The sequence below is a fragment of the Lontra canadensis genome, unplaced genomic scaffold (genome assembly GCF_010015895.1).
Source record: "Lontra canadensis isolate GAN:19392208 unplaced genomic scaffold, GSC_riverotter_1.0 scaffold113, whole genome shotgun sequence".
Taxonomy (NCBI): Eukaryota; Metazoa; Chordata; class Mammalia; order Carnivora; family Mustelidae; genus Lontra; species Lontra canadensis.
The window spans coordinates 4,177,149-4,197,392 of NW_022631107.1; the positions used below are offsets into that span (position 1 = coordinate 4,177,149).

The window sequence follows — 20,244 nt, forward strand, 5'->3', positions numbered from 1 at the left end:
AGAGCAAGGGAGGGGATGAGGAGGGGAGAGGGAGAGGGAGCCTGATGCCTGGCTCCATCGCAGGACCCTGGGATCATGACCTGAGCCTAAGGCTGATGCTTAACTGACTGAGCCACCCAGGTGCACCCCCACCCTTTTTAAAAATTTACTTTTTTTTTTTTTTTTTTAAATGTAAGTGTTTATAGTTATAAACTAACTTCCTAGCACTGCTTTCTCTGCATCCCATAAATTTTGGTATGTTTTATTTTCATTTGTCTCATTTGCCTTGATCTTTTCTTTGACCTGTGATTAAGGGGTGTGTTTAATTTCCACAGATTTGTGAATTTTCCAGTTTCCTTTTTCTTATTTATTTCTAACTTTATTCTGTTGTGGTTGGAGAAGATACTTTGTATAATACCTATCTTTTAGAATCTGTTGAGACCTAATTTGTGGCCTAAAAGATGATCTATCCTGGAGAATGTCCCATGTGCATTTGAGAAGAACATACATATTCTGTTGTTTGGTAGCGTTTTAACTATGACTGTTGGTCATATAAACCATAGTTGGTTTATAGTGTTGTTCAAGTCCTCTGTTTCCTTATTTGTCTTATGTCTTATTCATTACTGACAGTGGGTATTGAAGTCCCCAACAATTACTGTAAAACTATTTTTCTCTTTAATTTTGTCAATTTTTGCTTATTGTATTTTGGTGCTCTGTTATTAGGTATGTGGATATTTGTAATTGTTATATCTTCTTGCTCTCTTGAACCGTTTATTAATAATTAGTGTCCTCCTTTGTCTCTTATAATCTTTTTTAATTTGAAGTTATTTTGTCTGATATTAGTATAGCTACCTCTTATTGCTTTTGGTTATTATTTGCCTGGAATATCTTTTTCTGTCTTTTTACTTTCATCCTATTTGTGCCTTTATATCTAAATGAGCTTCTTGTAGAGAACAAATTTTTTGGATTGTATTTTTAAATCCATTCGCCATTCTCTGCCTTTTCATTGGAGGTTTTAATCCATTTACATTTACAGTGATTACTGGTAAGGAGGAGCTTTTTTCATTTTGCTATTTTTTATATGCCTTATGACTTTTTGAGTCCCTCATATCCTGTATATTTTGATTTTTGTTGGAGCTGACTGTGGCTGTGATACTTAAAAAACAAAACATTTTAATGAGTCAGTCATAGGTTAGGGACAAGGAAAGTGTGTGTTTCAAGGCAAGAATTTTAATTTCAGATATCACCTATTTGATATTTGATACTTAGGAAATTTGGCATTTGTTTAAGTCTAAAAATAGTTGGAATCTGAGCTGAGGGAAGCATCATATTAAATAAGTTATTACTGTTAGTTAGATTGAAGTGTGGTGCAATTCTTCTCCCCCAACAGTAAAACCTTATTATTTGTAGTATAATTAAAACATCACATAGCAAATTAGTCCTTCCGTAAGTGCTGAAACATCTTTGTGGCATAGTGTGTGAACTATCCAAACTTGTGTTTTTAATGAGGATGCCTGATGAAGAAAGGTAAAAGGTATAATTTTTATAGGTTTACTCTTACCCACAGTTTTTTGGTAAAATTAATGATAATGTAGATGAAATAAAGTTGCCTGTTTGCAGATTGGGTTAAAACATTCATAAACTACAGTTGACCCATAACATGGGTTTGAACTGTGTGAGTCTACTTATCCACAGATTTTTTTTGATTAATACAGTACTGTAAACATATTTTCTGTTCTATATGATTTTATTAATTTTTTTAGCTTACTGTATTGTAAGAATCCAGTATATAATACATTGAATGCAAAATGTATATTACTTTATTGTGACAATACAGTATATAATATATATAACACAAAATATGTATTGTTTACATTATTGTTAAGATTTCTGATCAATAGTAGGCTGTTAATAGTTAAATCTGGGGGGAGTCAAAAATTTTATGTGGATTTTTGAGTGCCTCGGGGTCTGTGTTTGCCCCAATCCTGTGTTGTGAATGACACATGAATAAGGTAACTGGATGAAAATGTATACCTCAGTAATAGTAATTTAGAGTAAGATAATGCTTATGGATGTAAAGATTAGTAGTATATATATAATTCTAGTTCAAGCCATCTTTAAATATATAAAAGTCAACTCGAATTTATATTCTACTTAAGGAAATGTATACTATGAATTTTTATGTATAGCACAGAATGGTTTTTTTATTTGTTGTTTTTTAAGATTTTATTGATTTGACAGAGATAGCAAGAGAGGGAATACAAGCAGGGGGAGTGGGAGAGGGAGAAGCAGGTTTCCCGCGGAGCAGGGAGCCCTACGTGGGGTTCTACCCCAGGACCCCAGGATCATGACCTGAGCCAAAGGCAGACTGCTTAAGGACTGTGCCACACAGGCGCCAGTGTTTTTTATTTTTATTTTATTTTATTTTATTTTTTTAGTCTCTGCTGGATGAATAACTTAGAATACATTTCCTAAAGACTCAGGTGGGTCAATAATTTTGCTTTAGTGTAAAAGGATATATTTTATTATGGGAATCAGGTGCTGAACTACAGAGGGTGTAAACCCCTGACCCTAATTTAAGGATGGGTTGAATTAGAAGGTTCTAGCAGAGACTAAGTTCTTGTTCTTGTTTTCTTTTTAACAGTTTTATTGAGCTAGAACTCACATACTGTTAATTTTCACTTTATAAATATGCAGTTCACTGCCCTTTAGTACATTCATAGAGTTGTGCAACTGATGTAGTTTTTGGAATGTTGGTGTTGGTGGGGTCTGGAGTTGATGTCCAAGAAAGAATTCTTGACACGTGTCTTTGGTGCAAAATGGTGGTTTTATTAAACCTCAGAGACAGGACCCATGGGCCGAATGAACTGCTGCTGCTACCTGCTTTGGCTCCCTGCTGTGGCTCCCTGATGCCCTGGAGGATTGGGAGGAGCAGCTGATTATACATCTTGGGGTTGGGGGGTTGAGTAAAGATGAGGGAAGTTCCAAAATGACTTTCGTAGGCTAAAGAGGACTCACAGGATCCTGGAGGAATCTTACACTCTGCCTATCCCAAGTATTTGTCAGTGGGCTGCAGGTTATAATTATAATTATAATTTTATTTACATTTCCTTCTACCTTTGTTTCCCACATCACAACTATAACCACAGTGAATTTTAGAACATTTTTATTACCCCCAAAAGAAACTCCACATCCTTCTAGTATGTCCCCTCCTCCATCCCATTCTTTTCTAGTCCTAGGTAACCATTAATCTATTTTTTGTCTCTATAGATTTACCTGTTCTGGGTATTTCATATAAATGGTATTTTATACTATTATATAAAGTGGAATCATAAAATGATGTGGTCTTTCATGATTTGCTTCTTTTACTTAGCATAATATTTTCAAAGTTTATTCATGTAGTACATATCAGTACTTTGTTTCTTTTTTATCACTGAATAATATTGTATTGTAGGGCTATACCACATTTTATCTATCCATTCATTGGTTGGTGGATATTTGGGTTATTCCCACTTTTTGGTTATGAATAATGCTGCTGTGAACATTTGTGTACAAATATTTGTGTGGATAGAAGTTTTCATTTCTTTGGGTATATACTTAGAAATGGAATAGCTGAGTCACAGTCACTTTATGTTTAACCTTTTGAGGACCTGCTGGATTGTTTTCAAAGCAGCTGTACCATTTTACATTGCCATCAGCAATGTATGAGGGTTCTAGTTTCTCACATTCTTGCTAAAGCTTGTTATTGTCTGTATTTTTTTATTATAGCCATTCTAGTGGGTGTGGAGTGGTATCTCATTGCAGGTTAAGTTTTTAAATAGTGATTAAGCATAACAGGAGTGATAATACTCTAAGGTGGAGTTAATATTACAATTAAAATATTTAATAGGCTGACCTAGGAAGATAATCATCAGAAGCCATTCTTAACCCTGGCTATGCATAATTAGTATCACTTACTAACTAAAAAAATGATGTCATAGATTTATCTAATCTCTGAAGGTATTGTATGTTTTTTTTTCCCACGAAATTCTTTATTGAAAAAGAAAATTGAAGTCTGAGTTGCAGAGAACCGAATTCACTCTAGATACCTTAAGCAGAGAGGGTTTATTTTAGGATACTAAATAATTTAAAGAGTTGTTGGGATGTACCAGTCTGGGTCCAGTCAGGAAATAGAAACCACATGGTAATTTAACAGGGAAAATTTAATGCAAAAATATTTTGGCTATAACAGGGATTAGATAATTGAAGGCTTTATCAGCAAGAAATAAAGATAGCTCTAAATAGAGGAATAGCTGTTATGAAGAGCAGTTATTACCCCCAGGGCTGAGATAGAGTGGGCCCCTCTCTCCCCTGAAGACTTGTTGGAAAGGGCAAGGTCAAGGTTAGAAGGGGCAAGGTCAAGGCAAGTAGGTGTGGTGTGACCCTAGTGGAATTTGCTGAGGGTTTGCCCTCTAGGGTGCCGGGGAAGGCTGTTTATAGGGAGATGTCTCACCAGAGGCACTCTGCCACAGAACAGCTTAGACTCCTGTTGGAGAAGCTGCATGTGCTGCGGGAGCCCGGTGCTATAGGAGCCGTCCTCATTGCAGGGATGGGTCCCAGAGAGGCCTTGCCTGCTGCAGCCCAGTGAACACCCTGAAGCCAGGAAGCAAAATCCTTTTCGTCTGCAGTGTCTTTCCAATGCCCTCTTGATAAAGCTTAATACCTTGCCAGCTGGCTAGGAAAATATTTTAAGGGCACAAATCCATTTTCACAGAGCAGGCAAAAAGGGTGAATTTGGAGTTGAGGGGCAGTACATCAATATCTGGCCCAGGTTTTAAGTGGTTTACAGAATTGTTTGGAGCTTTGTAGAGAAAGAGATTCTAGGTTGCGCTGTAAGCAACAACTCCCAAATCCCCTACATAAAACTGAGAAACCAAGGGAGACACTGTCTCTTTTATGATTAAGAGACTTCCTGTCTGTGAAATTGCTTCTAGATCTTCATGGCTAGAACTGCACTGATGTTTTAAAATTAGGAAGCTGTTGCCTCCACATCTGGGGATGCTTGCTGCTCTCGACATCTGACCCAGCTTCTTTCAAAATGTCTCCTGTTCACGAAATTCTCTACAAGCTCAACTTAGAGGGTGATCCCTCCATACCCCCACGTGCATATGGGTTGGTCAAAGTGTACACCAAATTTGATAGTGAGTGTGATGCTCTGAAAATTGAAATAGTCATTAAGACCGTAAGGGTGCTGCGGTCACTATTGCCAACATTTTGACCAACTGCAACAATGAGCAGAGACAGGAATTAGAACTGAGTATAGGTACGGTTGCAGGTCAGGCCGTGCCAGCCTTAAGTACCAGGTTGGTGACCAAGGTGCCCATATGTATTTCACGAAATACACTTTTTGTTTTTTTTGTGATACGTGAGGACTTCTAAAGTGCAGGATCCAGAGCAGAGTCCCCTCTTGCCCATGTCTAAGGTACTGCCCTTGTGTTATTTGCTGTCCTTGGCTACAAACAGCATTATGATAAACGTTCTCATTTCTGTGTCCTCAAGGATCTGTGAAGAGATACATACTCAGGAGTCAAATTGTTGGGATATAAACTGTAACATTTTTAATTCCACTTAATATTGATGGCCCTCTACAATAGCTACACAAATTTACACTCCCTGCTGAAATAACATTTTCTCTGTTATTCCATGCAAATATGTGATTTTCAAAAACAAAATGATACTGTCCTCTACCTGTTTCACAGTTTGAACTTCTCATTTGTCTAATTTGATATTGATCCTTTGGCTGGATCTTTTAGGCAAGATTGTCTAACTGGTAACCACTCGGTTATACCAGCATCTGAGCCTGTTTCTGCATCCTTCATTCAGTTAATGCATTTGTTTATCTGAAGCACAGACTTTAGCAAACTACTGAGAACGTTCCTGGCATTGGGGGACCCAAAGACAAATGAAACTTAATTAATCCCCTACACTCAAGGACCTTGGAGTCTGAAAGATGTAATGAGAAAACTATTCCAAGACCTTGTAGAAGTCAAGATTTACTGTCATTATCACTTGTTCTTTTACAAATTAATTAAATCTGTCAAAAGAAAGAAAGTTAGGTTAATCTGAGAATACATGTTCCAAACTCTCACTTTTTTTTTTTAAATTTTTATTTCTTTTCAGCATAACAGTATTCATTGTTTTTGCACCACACTCAGTGCTCCATGCAATCCATGCCCTCTCTAATACCCACCACCTGGTTCCCCCAACCTCCCACCTCCCGCCCCTTCAAAACCCTCAGATTGTTTTTCAGAGTCCATAGTCTCTTATGGTTCACCTCCCCTTCCAATTTCCCTCAACTCCCTTCTCCTCTCCAAACTCTCACTTCTAATAATGCATTTACTTGGTAAGAGTACATAAATGATACTTTTTAAAAAAAATTATTTATTTATTTATTTTACAGAGAGAGAGAGAGAGATCACAAGTAGGCAGAGAGGCAGGCAGGGGGTGGGGAAGCAGGCTCCCCGCTGAGCAGAGAGTCCGATGCGGGGCTCAATCCCAGGACCCTGAGATCATGACCTGAGCCGAAGGCAGCAGCTTAACCCACTGAGCCACACAGGCGCCTCCATAAATGATACTTTTAATAATCCTTTCCAGAATCCTTATGACATGCTGGAGAGCATCAAAAAGGAGGGCAAAGGAGACCTGGAAAGTTCTTTCCTGAACCTGTTCCAGTGCATTCAGAGCAAGCCCTTAAACTTTGCTGACCAACTGTATGATTCCAAGAAGGGCAAGGGGACTCATGATAAAGTCCTGATTAAATCTTAAAAAAAAATTTTTTAAAGTTATCTCTGCACCAAACGTGGGGCTCAAACTCCTGACCCTGAGATCAGGAGTCATGTGCTCTACTGACTGAGCCAGCCAGGTGCCCCGATAAAGTCCTGATTAGAGTCCTGGTATCTCTCACAGTGAAGTGGATGTGTTGAAAATTAGGTCTGAGTTCAAGAGAAAGTATGGCAAGTTCTTGTACTACTGTGCCCAGCAAGACACCTAAGGCAGCTGCCTGCAGGCTGTACCTGTGTGGTGGGGATGACTGAGGCCCATGATGGCATGAGCATCCAGAGGTGGTGCTCCTTTGTTCCAGAAAATAGCTTGTGACCAACAGTCCCCTGTGCCCATCCCATGATGTTGTTAGCATTGCCTCCTCCTTATGTTCATTTCAGTTGCCTGAGCATGGCCTGCCTCTTGTGGGCATGTTTAGTGTCTCCTCTTAGCCAAAGAAATGAACATTCCAGGGAGTTGAAAGTGAAATCTTAATGTGAAACACTTTGCCTTTTGTGTCCCGTATCATAAACAGTTGAAGAAACTGAATTTTTTTCTTTATTAAAAAAATAATAAAATCAGGAAACTGTGCTGGTCAGGAGGCCATGGTGATCAGGATTGTCCTTCTGTACTTACCAGCTGTAGATCCACAGTGGACCAGTACCTGTTGTGGTCTCACCAGCCCTGCGTATTGGCCTTTCTCTTTCTTTATACCCTGTAGGATCTGTGAAATAATTTTAAGGTCTCAGGGAATTCCTTCATAAAAATTAGAACATTTACAGCTGTGATATTAGTGTGAAGAGAAAGTTTAGATATAATAATTGTTTTTTGATCACCTATTCATTGGTGAACGAGGGATCTTCTCTTTTAAATAGTGTGACATAGCTGCTACCTGACATTGACCAGATGATATTAACAACAGTTCATTAGTCATATATTCACAGCGGGGGAGTGGAGAATACCACATGTCTCATGGGGGTTGCAGTTGGGAATAGAGTGAACCAGTCACAGAGGCCTTGGCAGGCTTTGTAATAACAAAAGGATGAAGTAAGAAGGACTGTTGCCCTCATGGGAGGATATGATTAGTTTGAATAATTCTCAGGCCTGACAGCTTGACTGAGTGGAGTGCAGCGGGTTCAGCTGATGGTAGAACTAGCTGGGTGAAGTCTTTTGTGCTAGGTGGGAATACATGTGCCTTTGGGGCGCTGTGAGGCTCAAAGCTGGTGGGACAGCATTTGAAATTTTAGGTCTATGTGTTAGTACTCCAGTAATGATTGTTAATGCCCTTTTGAAAGAGAATTTTTTCCTGTGCATTTGTTTATTTTGGCCATTTGATTAGTCTATTCTTTCATGTGAATCTCTATCCCCATAAAGGATATAAGCTGTAATGTGAGTTAATAATGCAGGTAGGAGAAGCAGGTTTTCCATTTCTGAAATTTCCCACTTTATTTTTTTACTTTATGTAAGTAGGTCTAGGAGTCTTACCACAGATTTTTACTACACAAGATATTAATAAATTATGGCTTGGGTATATGATATATATAAGAGTAGTTTTATTTTTCTTCATTTGAAGCACACACAAAAAACTTTAATGAACCTTACATGAGAAGCAGATAGGTAGTCAAACTTACCTTGCCATTCTGGGAACTATTGTTTTTCCTTTTCATGATTTTTAAAACCTCATATGGTGAAGATAATTTTTTTTTTTTTAAAGGGGTGAAATTTATGGCCTAGTGCTATATACTTTATTTATTTATTTATGAAGATTTTACTTATTTGACAGATAGAGAATACAAGCAGGGGGAGTGGGAGAGGGAGAAGCAGGCTCCCCACCGAGCAGGGGGCCGATGCAGGGCTCAATCCCGGGACCCTGGGATCATGACCTGATCTGAAGGCAGATGCTTACCACTGAGCCATTCAGGCGCCCCAGTATATTTCTATTAAATAACTGACTTCAGCTAGAATGGGATTCAGTTTTTTTAAAGATAGGCTTGGAGTACCTGGGTGACTCAGTCAGTTTGCCCATGGTGGTAGTTATGGTGAAGTGATCAGATTCTGGATATATTTTGAAAGTAGAATTATCAGAATTTGCTGATGGATTGGATGTTGGATGTAAGACAGTCAAGGAGGAGGTTAAGGTTTTGGACTAAGAATTGGAGAGAGAATTATCTTTACAGTTGGAAGAGCTGAAGTGAGAGCACACTGAGTAGGGAAGGGCAGATCAGGGGATCAGTATTGGATATGTTGAGTTTGTAGTATTATTAGAGACCCATGTGGAGATGTTGAACATTTATGAGACCTGATGAGATCACTAAGGAAGAGACTGGAGTTAGAAAAGGACAGGAGAGAGCTGAGCTTGGGGCATCCAGTCAAGGAAACTTATATAATATGGCCAAATGGGGAAAGTACATCCAAGAAAAGGGAGTGACCAGTTCTATCAAATGTTGCTGTTAAGACAAGTAAGATGAGGACTAAGAACTGACAGTTGGATTCAGGGAAATCTCCAGTCCCTGGGACTGACAAGTGGAGTGGGGAGAACCCGACCGGAGTGTGTTTAGGAGAGGAGGGGAAGAAAGGACTTGTTAACAAGTGTGGGTAAACAATACTTTGCTTTTGGGAGGGAAGAGAAATGGGACAGAAGCTGGATTTAGGAAGTGGAGCATAGAGAGTTCATTTTTTTTCCTTCAAGACATGGAAATAGCAACATGATTTTATGGTGATGAAAATGACCCAATAAAGGGCCTTATACCCAAATTTCATGGTCAGTTTTTGTAGTTATGCCCTTGTATGCAGTCTCAGTTTCTTTGCCTCTTTCTTGCTTTGCCACAAACTTGGTGAAACGCAGCGCTTCTTCCAGGTGCCTGTTCTTTGAATTACACAATACTGTAACAAACACAGACTTTGAAAATAGAAAGTTTTTGTGTTCTCTGGGGCCACTCTGGCCTTAGGCTATAAAAAGTGACCACAAGGGACAAAACTGGCTTAGCTCTAGGATGATGGGGTTGAGAGCTGGCCTTCTTCCTGGGGGACTCTCTAGTCCCAGAAAGCAGAATTCTTTGAGGTTATCAGTTTCTTTAGTGGAGATAATTTGTCAGAAATTCTAGGACTGGCTGTTGAACACTTCCCACAATGATGAGTTATGGGATATTGAGGAGGTAGGAGGTTATTTGGAATTACAGAGTTTTCATTAGCTGTTGAGCAGTCTCTTCCTCTCTTGTGATTGGCACCTCCAAGTCCTTGGCTTCCAAGTTTCCTGAGTTCTTCTGGACAGGGTACCCCCCCACCCCGACAACTTTAGTTTTTCTTTTTGTCACTGTGGGCTTAAACATAATTTCTCTTTATTGCTTTGCTGTTTATTTTACTCTAGTCCTGGGAGAGAGAGGACAGGAATGCCTGTCGTTTGACTGTATTTTCTTTTGAATTGGAAGTTTGAATAATTTCTTAACTGTTGAAATAGAATTGGTTGTGATTTAAGTTAACCAGCATTAACCTTTCCAACTCTATCAGCTCTAATAAGAGTCACAGTAAGCTTTTCATGAGAGGAGCTATTAATGCACTTTTAGAGAAAGTCCTACCACCCAGCAAGTAGAAGTAACTTAATTAACCTTACGTTTATGGCTGCAGTAGTGCTTTTGAAATCACAGGACTTTTTTTATCCCCCCTCCTTTGGATTTTTGATTCTTAATTTGGAAATGGGAAAAAATTACTTTGACTTTGTAGTCTTTTCTTAAGTCAGTTGAAAGAATAGTCAACAGTTTTAAATTTCTTGCCAGCCTGAAAAATAGTCCATATAATTTTTGTACACAATCCTAAATACATGTTTTCTTTTTTATGATTGAATTAATGAAAAAAACTGAAAAAAAAATCATGTGTGTTTTACTGAAATGAAAGTTCTTTGTTAATTGAAGAAAAACATCCAGAATACCTGTAGTTTTTAAATCTACTACATTCTTTTGTATATTTGTTTGCCTTTAAATAGCTTTACTAGACATCGCATAAATATGTGAGAAACTTGTTGAACTGGCCGTCATTTTTTTTTACTGTCTAGTGATGCCACAAAATTCTGCTTCAACAAGCAGTGATATGTAAAATGAAACGATGTCCAGGGGTTTTTTTGTTTGTTTGTTTTTCTTTTTTTAGGGGGTGAATGGTTGCAAAATAAATCTGAAAAGTTGTAAAGATTCTGTGAATAATGTGTACTTTCTAATGACAAAACTGGTATTGATTGAAGGAAAATATGTATTAAGTATATTAAATGAGATGACGATATAGGTGGTTTTTACTGTGTACATAGTTTGTTATTAAAAAGTGTTCTTACATAGAAATAATCTTACATACTTACCAGTATTTGACCACTGTGTGAATAGTGGACACTAAGTACAATGCTATAGTTTGAGTATTTTAAGGAGGACTACAAGAATAGGAAAAGATAATGTGAATTGTCTCAAAAGAAATTCTAACACTAGATCATAGACTGTTGTGTTAGGTTTTTTTCATTTTTGTAGCTCTAGGATAACATTTTATGGACTGGTTTTAGATCATGTAATAGTCACACATTTTTGCATTTTTTTAAAAGATTTTATTTGGTAGAGATGACAAGTAGGCAGAGAGGCAGGCAGAGAGAAAGGGGGGGAAGCAACTTCCCACTGAGCAGAGAGCCCGATGTGGAACTTGATCCGAGGACCCTGGGATCATGACCTGAAATGAAGGCAGAGGCTTTAACCCGCTGAGCTACCTAGGCGCCCCCATTTTTGCATTTTGAAGTAACTTGCCAGAAGCACATAAAACTCAAACATTCTCCTTTGGTTTCCAGTTTCCCATAATAACTTTCAGTGGTATGTTTTTTGTGATGTCTAATATATATAAACTATTGTGTATTTAATACAACTAACATTTTTTCTTTTAGATTATCTGCAATGTTGAAATGAAGTAACTCAAGATGAGCAAGTTAAAAGTGATATCAGAGAAAAGGTACTGTAATTCTAAATCCCAGTATGTATCAGTTATGGAACTATTACATGAACTGGTGATTTGAAACTCCTTATTTGAATTTATTATTTATGTTTAAATAATTGTGTGTTGTATTTATATTTTACAATTAATATTTATTAATGTTTAACTTTTCAGTTAAAGCAGGAATTAGCAAATGATGACCCATGGATCAGATCTGATCTACTTCTTGTTTTTGGATGACTTATGAAATAAGAATAGTTTTTAACATTTCTAAATGGTTGGGGGAAAAATTAAAAAGAATATTTATATGAAATTGAAATTTCTGTATATATAAATTAAGTTTTATTGGAACACAGCTGTGCTTTGTGTATTGTCTGGACACTTGCTCTACAGTGGCAAAGTTGAGGAGTAATGACAGAGACTATGTGGCACATGGTGCTTAAAATATATTCTGTCTGGCTCTTTCCAGCAAACTTTTAACCCCTGAGTTAAAGCATCATCTCTATTAAAGTTCTTATGTACCAAGAATTTGTCCTTAGCAAGGTTTTACTGTGGACTCTTTCAGTTAAAAGTCAGACAAACTGATTGATTCTGTTTTGGAATTTTTTTTAGCTAGATTGCTTAACTCTGTTAAGTCTCTGTTTTCTCATCTATATAATGAGTGAAATACTAAGGCTATCATTTTGAACTTGTGAAGATTAAACAGTGTCTAGCAGGCTCAGTAAATGACAACTTATTAATATTGATGATAATCAGTTTTTGCTTTGTAGCAGTGTTGTATATTATATTTATATTTTTACAACTTTGTGTTTACAGGTATGGTTTGACTCTGTTTTATAATGAGAAATATATACACAGTTTAGATAAAGATTTGTTCCTTAAACTGTTAGGGTTTCCAGTTATTAACTATGTAATACAGTAGAACCTATTTCATTGTTAAGTATTTTTGTAATTTCTATAGGAAAGAAATTAGGTAGTGATTGTGTTTTATTTATTTTTTAATTAAAAAAAGATTTTATTTATTTTGAGAGAGGGCAAGAGCAGGGCAGGGAAGTAGGGGATGCGGGGAGGGGAAGAGGGAGAGGGAGAAGCAGACTCCTTGCTGAGCTGGGAGCATAACGTGGGACTCTATCCCAGGATCCTGGGATCACCTGAGCTAAAGGCAGGCCCTTTACCAACTGAGCCACCCAGGTGCCCCAGTTTTTAAAATTTTTATTTTTTAAAGACTTCATTTATTTACTTATTTTAGAGAAGGAGAGAGTATGTGTGCACACTGAGAAGTGGGGGTAGGGGCAGAGGGAGAGAATCATAAAGGAGACTCCATTTTGAGGGCAGAGCCTTGTGCACCTCTGGTTTCCATCTGGTGACCCATGAGATCATGACCTGAGCTCAGTAGATTAAGCCTCAGACTCTTGGTTTTGGCAGAGGACATGATCTCAAGTTTGCTAGGAACCTGCTTCAAGATTCTTTCCCTTTGCCCCTACCCCCTCGCACACAGACGCTTGCTCACTTGCACGTGGGCTCTGTCTCCCTCTCTCAAAAATAAATAAATCTTAACAGAACAAAACAAAAAGAAGGTGCACCAGTCTTACTTTTTGGATTAGGTCAAACAAGTAATGCTATTTCTTTTGATCAGCTAGACTATCTAGAATTATTGGATTAGTGTTCCATATGAGTATGAAATGAATTTGACAACTTCTGGCTCTTAGGGTTAGTTTTCATTTTTTTCTCCTGAGATAGAATTTACTGGATATTTATTGTTTTTTTTGTCACTGTTTTAAGCTAACTAAACTGGGATTACTGCAAGTGGTCTTCATCTAAAAGAAATGACTTTTCTACTTTCTACCTTCTACTAATACTTGTCTTTTTGTTCTGTGAAGAAAGCTGGATGCAGAAAGATGAATTGAGATCCATAGATAAGGGTCAAAATCTTTCTTTTCCTTCCTATGCTTTTGGCTCTTGGCATCTTTTTAACTCCCTCGCTCCAGTGTCTGCTCTATAAGCCCTGCCTTACCCAGAATGATAATCTACTGACTTATTTTCTCTCATTCACCTCCTCCTTTCTTACCTAGTGTAGGTCCACCGTCTGTCATTACACTCTAAAAGACCTGAAGTGTCTTTACCTGACTTTGTGTTTTTCCATCACATGCATCCTGCAAAGCCCTTTCTCTGGATAAACCTTTGATGAGCAGCTAAATGATGTTGGAGGATGAACTAACTTGGCAGATATTACTAAAAATTATTGCTCATTGGCCAGAACTGAGCCCCGTAATCTTGCAACTATGGTTTTCTGGAAAAGTTCATTTTCTCAAGTTTCATAATGATTATTTTATACTTTTTATCCTTTACATCTTTGATATTCTCAGATGTCTCAAATACAGACCCTCATCAAGTGGCCTTCCCTCATAATATCACAGAGATAATAAAATCTATTATCCTCATGTTTCTTACATGAAAAATTTACATATTCCCCTTTTGATCCCATCCTCCTATTATTTACTCCAATAGAGAATGTATCCCTTTTCTTCTCAGATACTAGTATACTGACACCTGTGTTACTGATTTCTTCTCCCTCCTTCCTTTTCACGGTCTTTTTTTTTTTTTTTTTATCCTTTTCACGGTCTTTTAATCATTTATTCTTCTGTCTTGAATCTTTAACTCCTCATTCCTTACTATTTAAACAAGATCTGGGCTTCTCAGTGTTTAGACTATGCTGTTCTGTCACTACCTGCTATATCTGCTTCCCTTAAAAGCCAAAAATTTGAAATAGTCTGTAAATTCAGTCTACATCTCATTTCACACACTCCAGCCACTCCTGTGTCATTTCTGCCTTATCTGGTACACTAAGATAGTACACTTATCTGGTACACTAAGGCCCCCTATAATTTTTTAATATATTTATTGAGATATAATCATCATATGCTACAGACTGTACAAAGAGAGTACAGCTTGGTAAGTTCGGCCTATATATACCTGTAAAATCGTTCAATCAATTGGCTTTGTATCTTTGTCAAAAATCAGTTGTCTGCGTATGTATGGGTTTATTTTTGGCCTCTGTTTTGTTCCAGTGATTTAGATGTTTATCTTAGTGCTGATACCTCTCTGCCTTGGTGACTTTATAGTGAGTCTCAAAGTTAGTGTTGGTCTATTAATTTTGTTCTTTTATTTCCAAAGTTGGGCTTATTTTGCATTTTTATGTCAATTTATCATCAGTTTTACAAATTTTACATTCTATACAATAGCCTGCTGGGATTTTTACTGGATTGCCTTGATTCTATAGATCAGTTTGGGGAGAATTGATATCTTAACAACATTCAGTCTTTTTTTTTTTTTTAAAGATTTTATTTATTTTTTTGACAGACAGAGACCACAGTAGGCAGAGAGGCAGACAGAGAGAAAGGAAGGGAAGCAGGCTCCCGCGGAGCAGAGATCCCAGTGCGGGGCTCGATCCCAGGATCCTGGGATCCTGACCTGAGCCGGAGGCAGAGGCTTTAACCCACTGAGCCACCCAGGCGCCCCAACAACATTCAGTCTTGAATACAGCATACTCCTTTTTTATGACCTTTCTTTAACTTTTTTTTTTTTTTTAGCAATGCTTTATAGTTTTCATTGTACTGGTCTTTCAGGTTGTTTGTTAGATTTATTTCTTTCTCCCATGAAAATAACAGTTCTTTGTGTCTCCTCAATGATTTTTGAGTGTAAAGGTATCATGATAGAGGCCAAAAACCCCCTCTTCTCTTCCCCCCCAAGAAAAACCCCAAAACAAAACTGAGAGCCTCTGACCTAGCCTATAGTAACTTCTATATTAAGCTAAAAATGAGAAATATGATATACAGGGTGGCCATACGCTTGATTGAAACTTGTCACTCTGAAAGATAGAACAGATACCAGGGCAAAGCAGTTAGCCACAAACACGTACCTAAAGTCCCAGTAGAACAAGACCAGAGAAGTTACAAAAATAATGAATATAAAATAATTAGCATTTAATTAACTTTGGTAAAGAAATTTAAAGGATAACTTGACTAATTATTGCTGATGCTAGTATAAATTTAGGCAGTTTAAAATTTTAACAAGTTTTTTCTGGTTGTCTATAACAAGTCTCTTGGTAGTGTTGAACTAGAATTTATTGTTAAAAAAGTCTTTTATGCATTTAATTATAAGAAGTAGAGAACTAGTTACTCTTCTCTTCCAGTTATAAGAATATTGTTCCAAATTTACATGTTTAAATATTTAACTTTCTACAAAAGAATGATAATGAAATTTCTATTTTTCATTGTCCTTTGATTTATGGTGGAAGAAAATAAAGTTATATGTTCAGAATTTGGAAAGAAACAATAAAAATAAAAACAAAGCAAAAGTAATAAAAGGTTAAAAAAGGCCTGTAAATGAGGATCAGATGTTTCTGAAAGACAATGTGCATTTTGGAAATAAAACCATACTGTTTGAAATTAAATCTTAGTTTCTGTGAGTCATGTTTAAGTCTAAAACCGTAGTATATTTCTGTGAATTTTTTTTCTGTGAGATGTTATTTATTTATTTATTTTTATGAGGACAGCTCTCTGTTACCTGCAATTTAAGGTAAAAAAGGTGGTAACATTGATTTATAATATGAAGGTAGGTTGCATAACACTTACACTTACTTGGGAAATTATTTGTTGCAAAAATAGTATCTGCACATTATTGGGACTTTTGTAATATCCAAGAACATTTGTGCTTTCAGAAAAATAGGTAAGACTGAGAGTAAACTCAAACATGAAGTAGTAGGAGACTACTACAATGAAACAAATATTTGAGTGATACTGTCTTTAAACTACCATTTGAAAGTTAACTTGATTTGATGTATTTCATATTGATCATATTTTTAATTTGATGATTTTCTCTATGATAATTAACAATCATAAATCTCTGAAGTTTGGTCTCATTTTGATTCATCTAAAAGCAGGGTAAGTAAGGAAGATACATCCTTTTCTGAATTGTGTTATTTAAAAATTTTCTCAGTGTAGTTCAGATTTGTCCTTTGAATAGTTGTATAGCTTTACCCCATCCTCAAATTTTCCAAAGTCTAAAAATTATTCGGAAGGTAGAGCTGCCCTCTGGTGTTCACCCTAGATTCTTTCAACATTAGTGTCAACAGCCTTAGAGTTTTAGAGCTGAGTTGGGGTGGCTTAAGATATTTTGTTCAGTTTTCATTCTGTAGATTAAAAAAGTAGAAATAGAGAGGGAAATTGATTTGCCTATGTTCTCAATTTCCATTATTTGCCTCCCTTGAAAAAATTCATCCATCTGTTCATCCATCATTTGAAATAGCATGATTCTTAGAAAGGAATCACTTCAATGAAAGGTTTTTTTCTTTTTCTTTTTTTTTTTATATGTAATGTAATTTAAAATTTTAATAGTTACTGATAAAACAAATTCTTAGTTGGGGATAGAATTGACTGTGTGTTATGCTTAGTGTGTCTTGTATGTTTGTGAATTTTTTGAATAGTAGATGTTTATTAACTACTGAAAAACAGTGAGATGATCTTTAAGAAAAATGTGAATTGAAGAAAATTTAAGAAGCACTCCATTATTAAATATCAGAAGTTTGGTTTTCTTGGGGCACCTGGGTGGCTCAGTGGGTTAAAGTCTCTGCCTTTGGCTCAGGTCATGATCCCAGGGTCCTGGAATCGAGCCCTGCATCGGGCTCCCTTCTCAGAGGGGGAGCCTGCTTCCCCTTCCCCCAACCCTGCCTGCCTCTCTGCCTACTTGTGATCCCTGTCAAATAAATAAATTAAAAAAAAATAAAAGTTTGGTTTTCTTAATGCAAATTTCTCTTAAGTTTGGGTTATAGAATTGTTTTTAAAGATGTACTTTGTTCCTTAGTTTTCAAACTGTGCTCTCTTAATGTCATTTCTCACCAAAAAGAACCAAGACTCTTTGGAGAAAGGGCTGATTCTAGGTCAGGAGCACAAAATGTGCAAGATAAACCTAGAGGAGTAGTTCTCACATTTTTAAGCTCAGAACCTCTTGGTGCTCTCTTAATGTGATGAAGGCTCCAGAAAGTTTTTGTTGATGTGAGGTATCTATTGATATTTTACATTGTTATATATTAAAACTGAGAAATTAAAACCATTTTTTTTTTTTAAAGATTTATATATTTTTAGAGAGAGTGTCTGTGCATGTGGAGGCTGAGGGAGGGGAGCAAAGGGAGAGGGAGAGAGAAACTTAAGCAGATGCCATCCTGAGTGCAGAGCCTGATGAGGAGATCCATCTCATGGCCCTGAGATCATGACCTGAACTGAAACCAAGAGTCTGACGCTTAACTGCCTTTTATCACCCACAGCCTCTATTTATTCACTTAAAAATAACAATAAACCAATTGTATAATAATGTTTTAGAAATAACTATATTTTCAAATGTGGAAGACTAGAATTATTTTATTACATTTTTGCAAATCTGATGTGTGGCATAATGGAAGATGGCTAGATTCTCTTATCTGTTTCTGAGTTTAATCTGTCTTGATCTATGTTACATATAATATGTGCACATATTATACATGTGTATGTAGTTTGTACATGTGTGGTGTTCTTGTTATTATAGAATATGAAGAAAATCTGGGCTTACATAGATATGTGATTAGAAAAGGAGGAAGTACTTGAATCAAAGGCCCTTTAATTCATTAATTAATTATATTTATTTATTTGTCAGAGGGAGAGAGAGTGAGTGCAAGCAGGGGGAACAGCAGGCAGAGGGAGAAGCAGGTTCCCCACTGAGTAAGGAGCCTGATACAGAACTCGATCCCAGGACACTGGGATCATGACCTGAAACTGAAGGCAGGTGCTTAACCAACTGAGCCACCTAGATATCCCAAAAGGCCATTATAGATAATTGTGGATAATTGTCATTTGATTTATGGTGGAGGAAAATAAAGTTGTGCGTTCAGTATTTGTAGAGAAACAGTAAAAATATGATTAAAGCAAAACTAATAATTATATACGAGGAATAGATATATATAAATGATAATACTATTCTTTGGAAATAAAGCCGTATTGCTTGAAATTCAAATTGAAGTGGATATTCTTGCTAAGTAATAGTTTTCTTAAAAGTTAATTGCAGGGTGGAATCTGAAACTGTATTAGTGAATTTTCTGTTCTCTGTTAAATTCCGTTGGTCTTTTTTTGCACTTTGAATAATTTTTTTCCATATTTAAGTTTGTAACATCCAGCATTGGTCATTTAGAAATAATTGATTCCATGACTAATGCAGATCTTCTAAATAGTGGTACATTTTATTACACAGTACTGAAAAATTACAAGTATTAATATCACTGTTGATTTTTATCTGGAAAAAAAGATGTTTTTAAGTAGACTCCACACCCAACATAGAGCCCAACGTGGGGCTCGAACTTACCATCCTGAGATCAAGACCTGAGCAGAGATCAAGAGTCAGATGCTTAACTGACTGAGTCAGCCAGGTGCCTAGAAAATTTTCTAGGGAAGCTGACAAGGCTATGACAGTAGATCCACATTTTTCGAAATTCTATTGTTTGCTCAAAAGCTATATTTTATCATTGGCAACAGATCTGTCCGTTGTTCTCTTGAAATGATATACTCACTTTGTTTACTTCTAAAAAATGTATGCCCAAATTCCCCAGTCTGAATAATCTTTGTCAATTTTTTAAAATTTCTTTTGCTATTATTTTTTGACTTGTTTTTTGAAGTAACCATGTTCTGGGAAAAAAGTGGCTAGTTCAGCTTGCATTTTAAACAATAACAGGTTTTCTTCCCCCAAGGTAACCATCGTATTTAGTGTGCAGCTGAAATGTTTAATGCACGCACACAATATTAAAGAAATACGTACTCATGGGTGAAACTGGAATTTTTGTTTTTAACTGAGTTCAGGGTGGTGAAAAACACAGTGACTGGTAGTACAGTTTGGTGTCACTGTCTTGATTTGTGTCAGGGTGCTAGCCCTTTACCTACCAGTGCTTTTAGATCATCAAGGCAAATCTCAACACAGAGTCAGATAGTATTTTTATGAAAATAGACTTTGTAGATTTTATGATAGGGTCTCAGGTACTCAACAGGGTATTATAGAATACTTTGAAGACTTTTGGCCAGTAATAGTCTTGTCATGCCTGAAAGCCAGAAACCTATCAAAGGCTAGGATCATACCAAAAGGACTCCGGAACCAACTTGGGAAGCTCCCATTTATTGATCATTGAGTGTTTATAATTGTAGTGAATAAATACCAAATGTTTTTAAGTTCATACTGATGCATGAAACTAAAATATTTAATTGGTTATCTGATATAGATTTTAGGGAATAACTCATTCTTTTGGAAACTGGTAAATACAAGTAAGTTAAAAAGAAAACCCAAACAACCCAGCATTTATTTTGCTTTTATTTGATGAGTTGTACCTCTGGATCATCAAATAAGGAATTTTTCTCTTTATGAAGTTGTTTTAGTTAACACATGAAGAAGGAGTGGGATGATAAGGTATCATTGTTTTTCGATCCTTAGTGGAGTAATGGA

The 20,244-nt window shown here is 36.6% G+C and overlaps 1 protein-coding gene across 5 annotated transcripts in view; it reads left to right on the top strand.

Moving 5' to 3' along the window:
- The window catches only part of AGTPBP1 (ATP/GTP binding protein 1), a 150,461-nt gene that overhangs the window by 7,173 nt on the left and 123,044 nt on the right, over positions 1–20,244 (top strand). For all 5 annotated transcript variants that reach the window (XM_032840553.1, XM_032840558.1, XM_032840555.1 and 2 more), the window contains exon 2: positions 11,684–11,748. In XM_032840553.1, coding sequence (XP_032696444.1) covers positions 11,717–11,748 — 32 coding nt within the window. In that variant the 5' untranslated portion in view covers positions 11,684–11,716. The remainder of the gene's footprint in view (positions 1–11,683; positions 11,749–20,244) is intronic.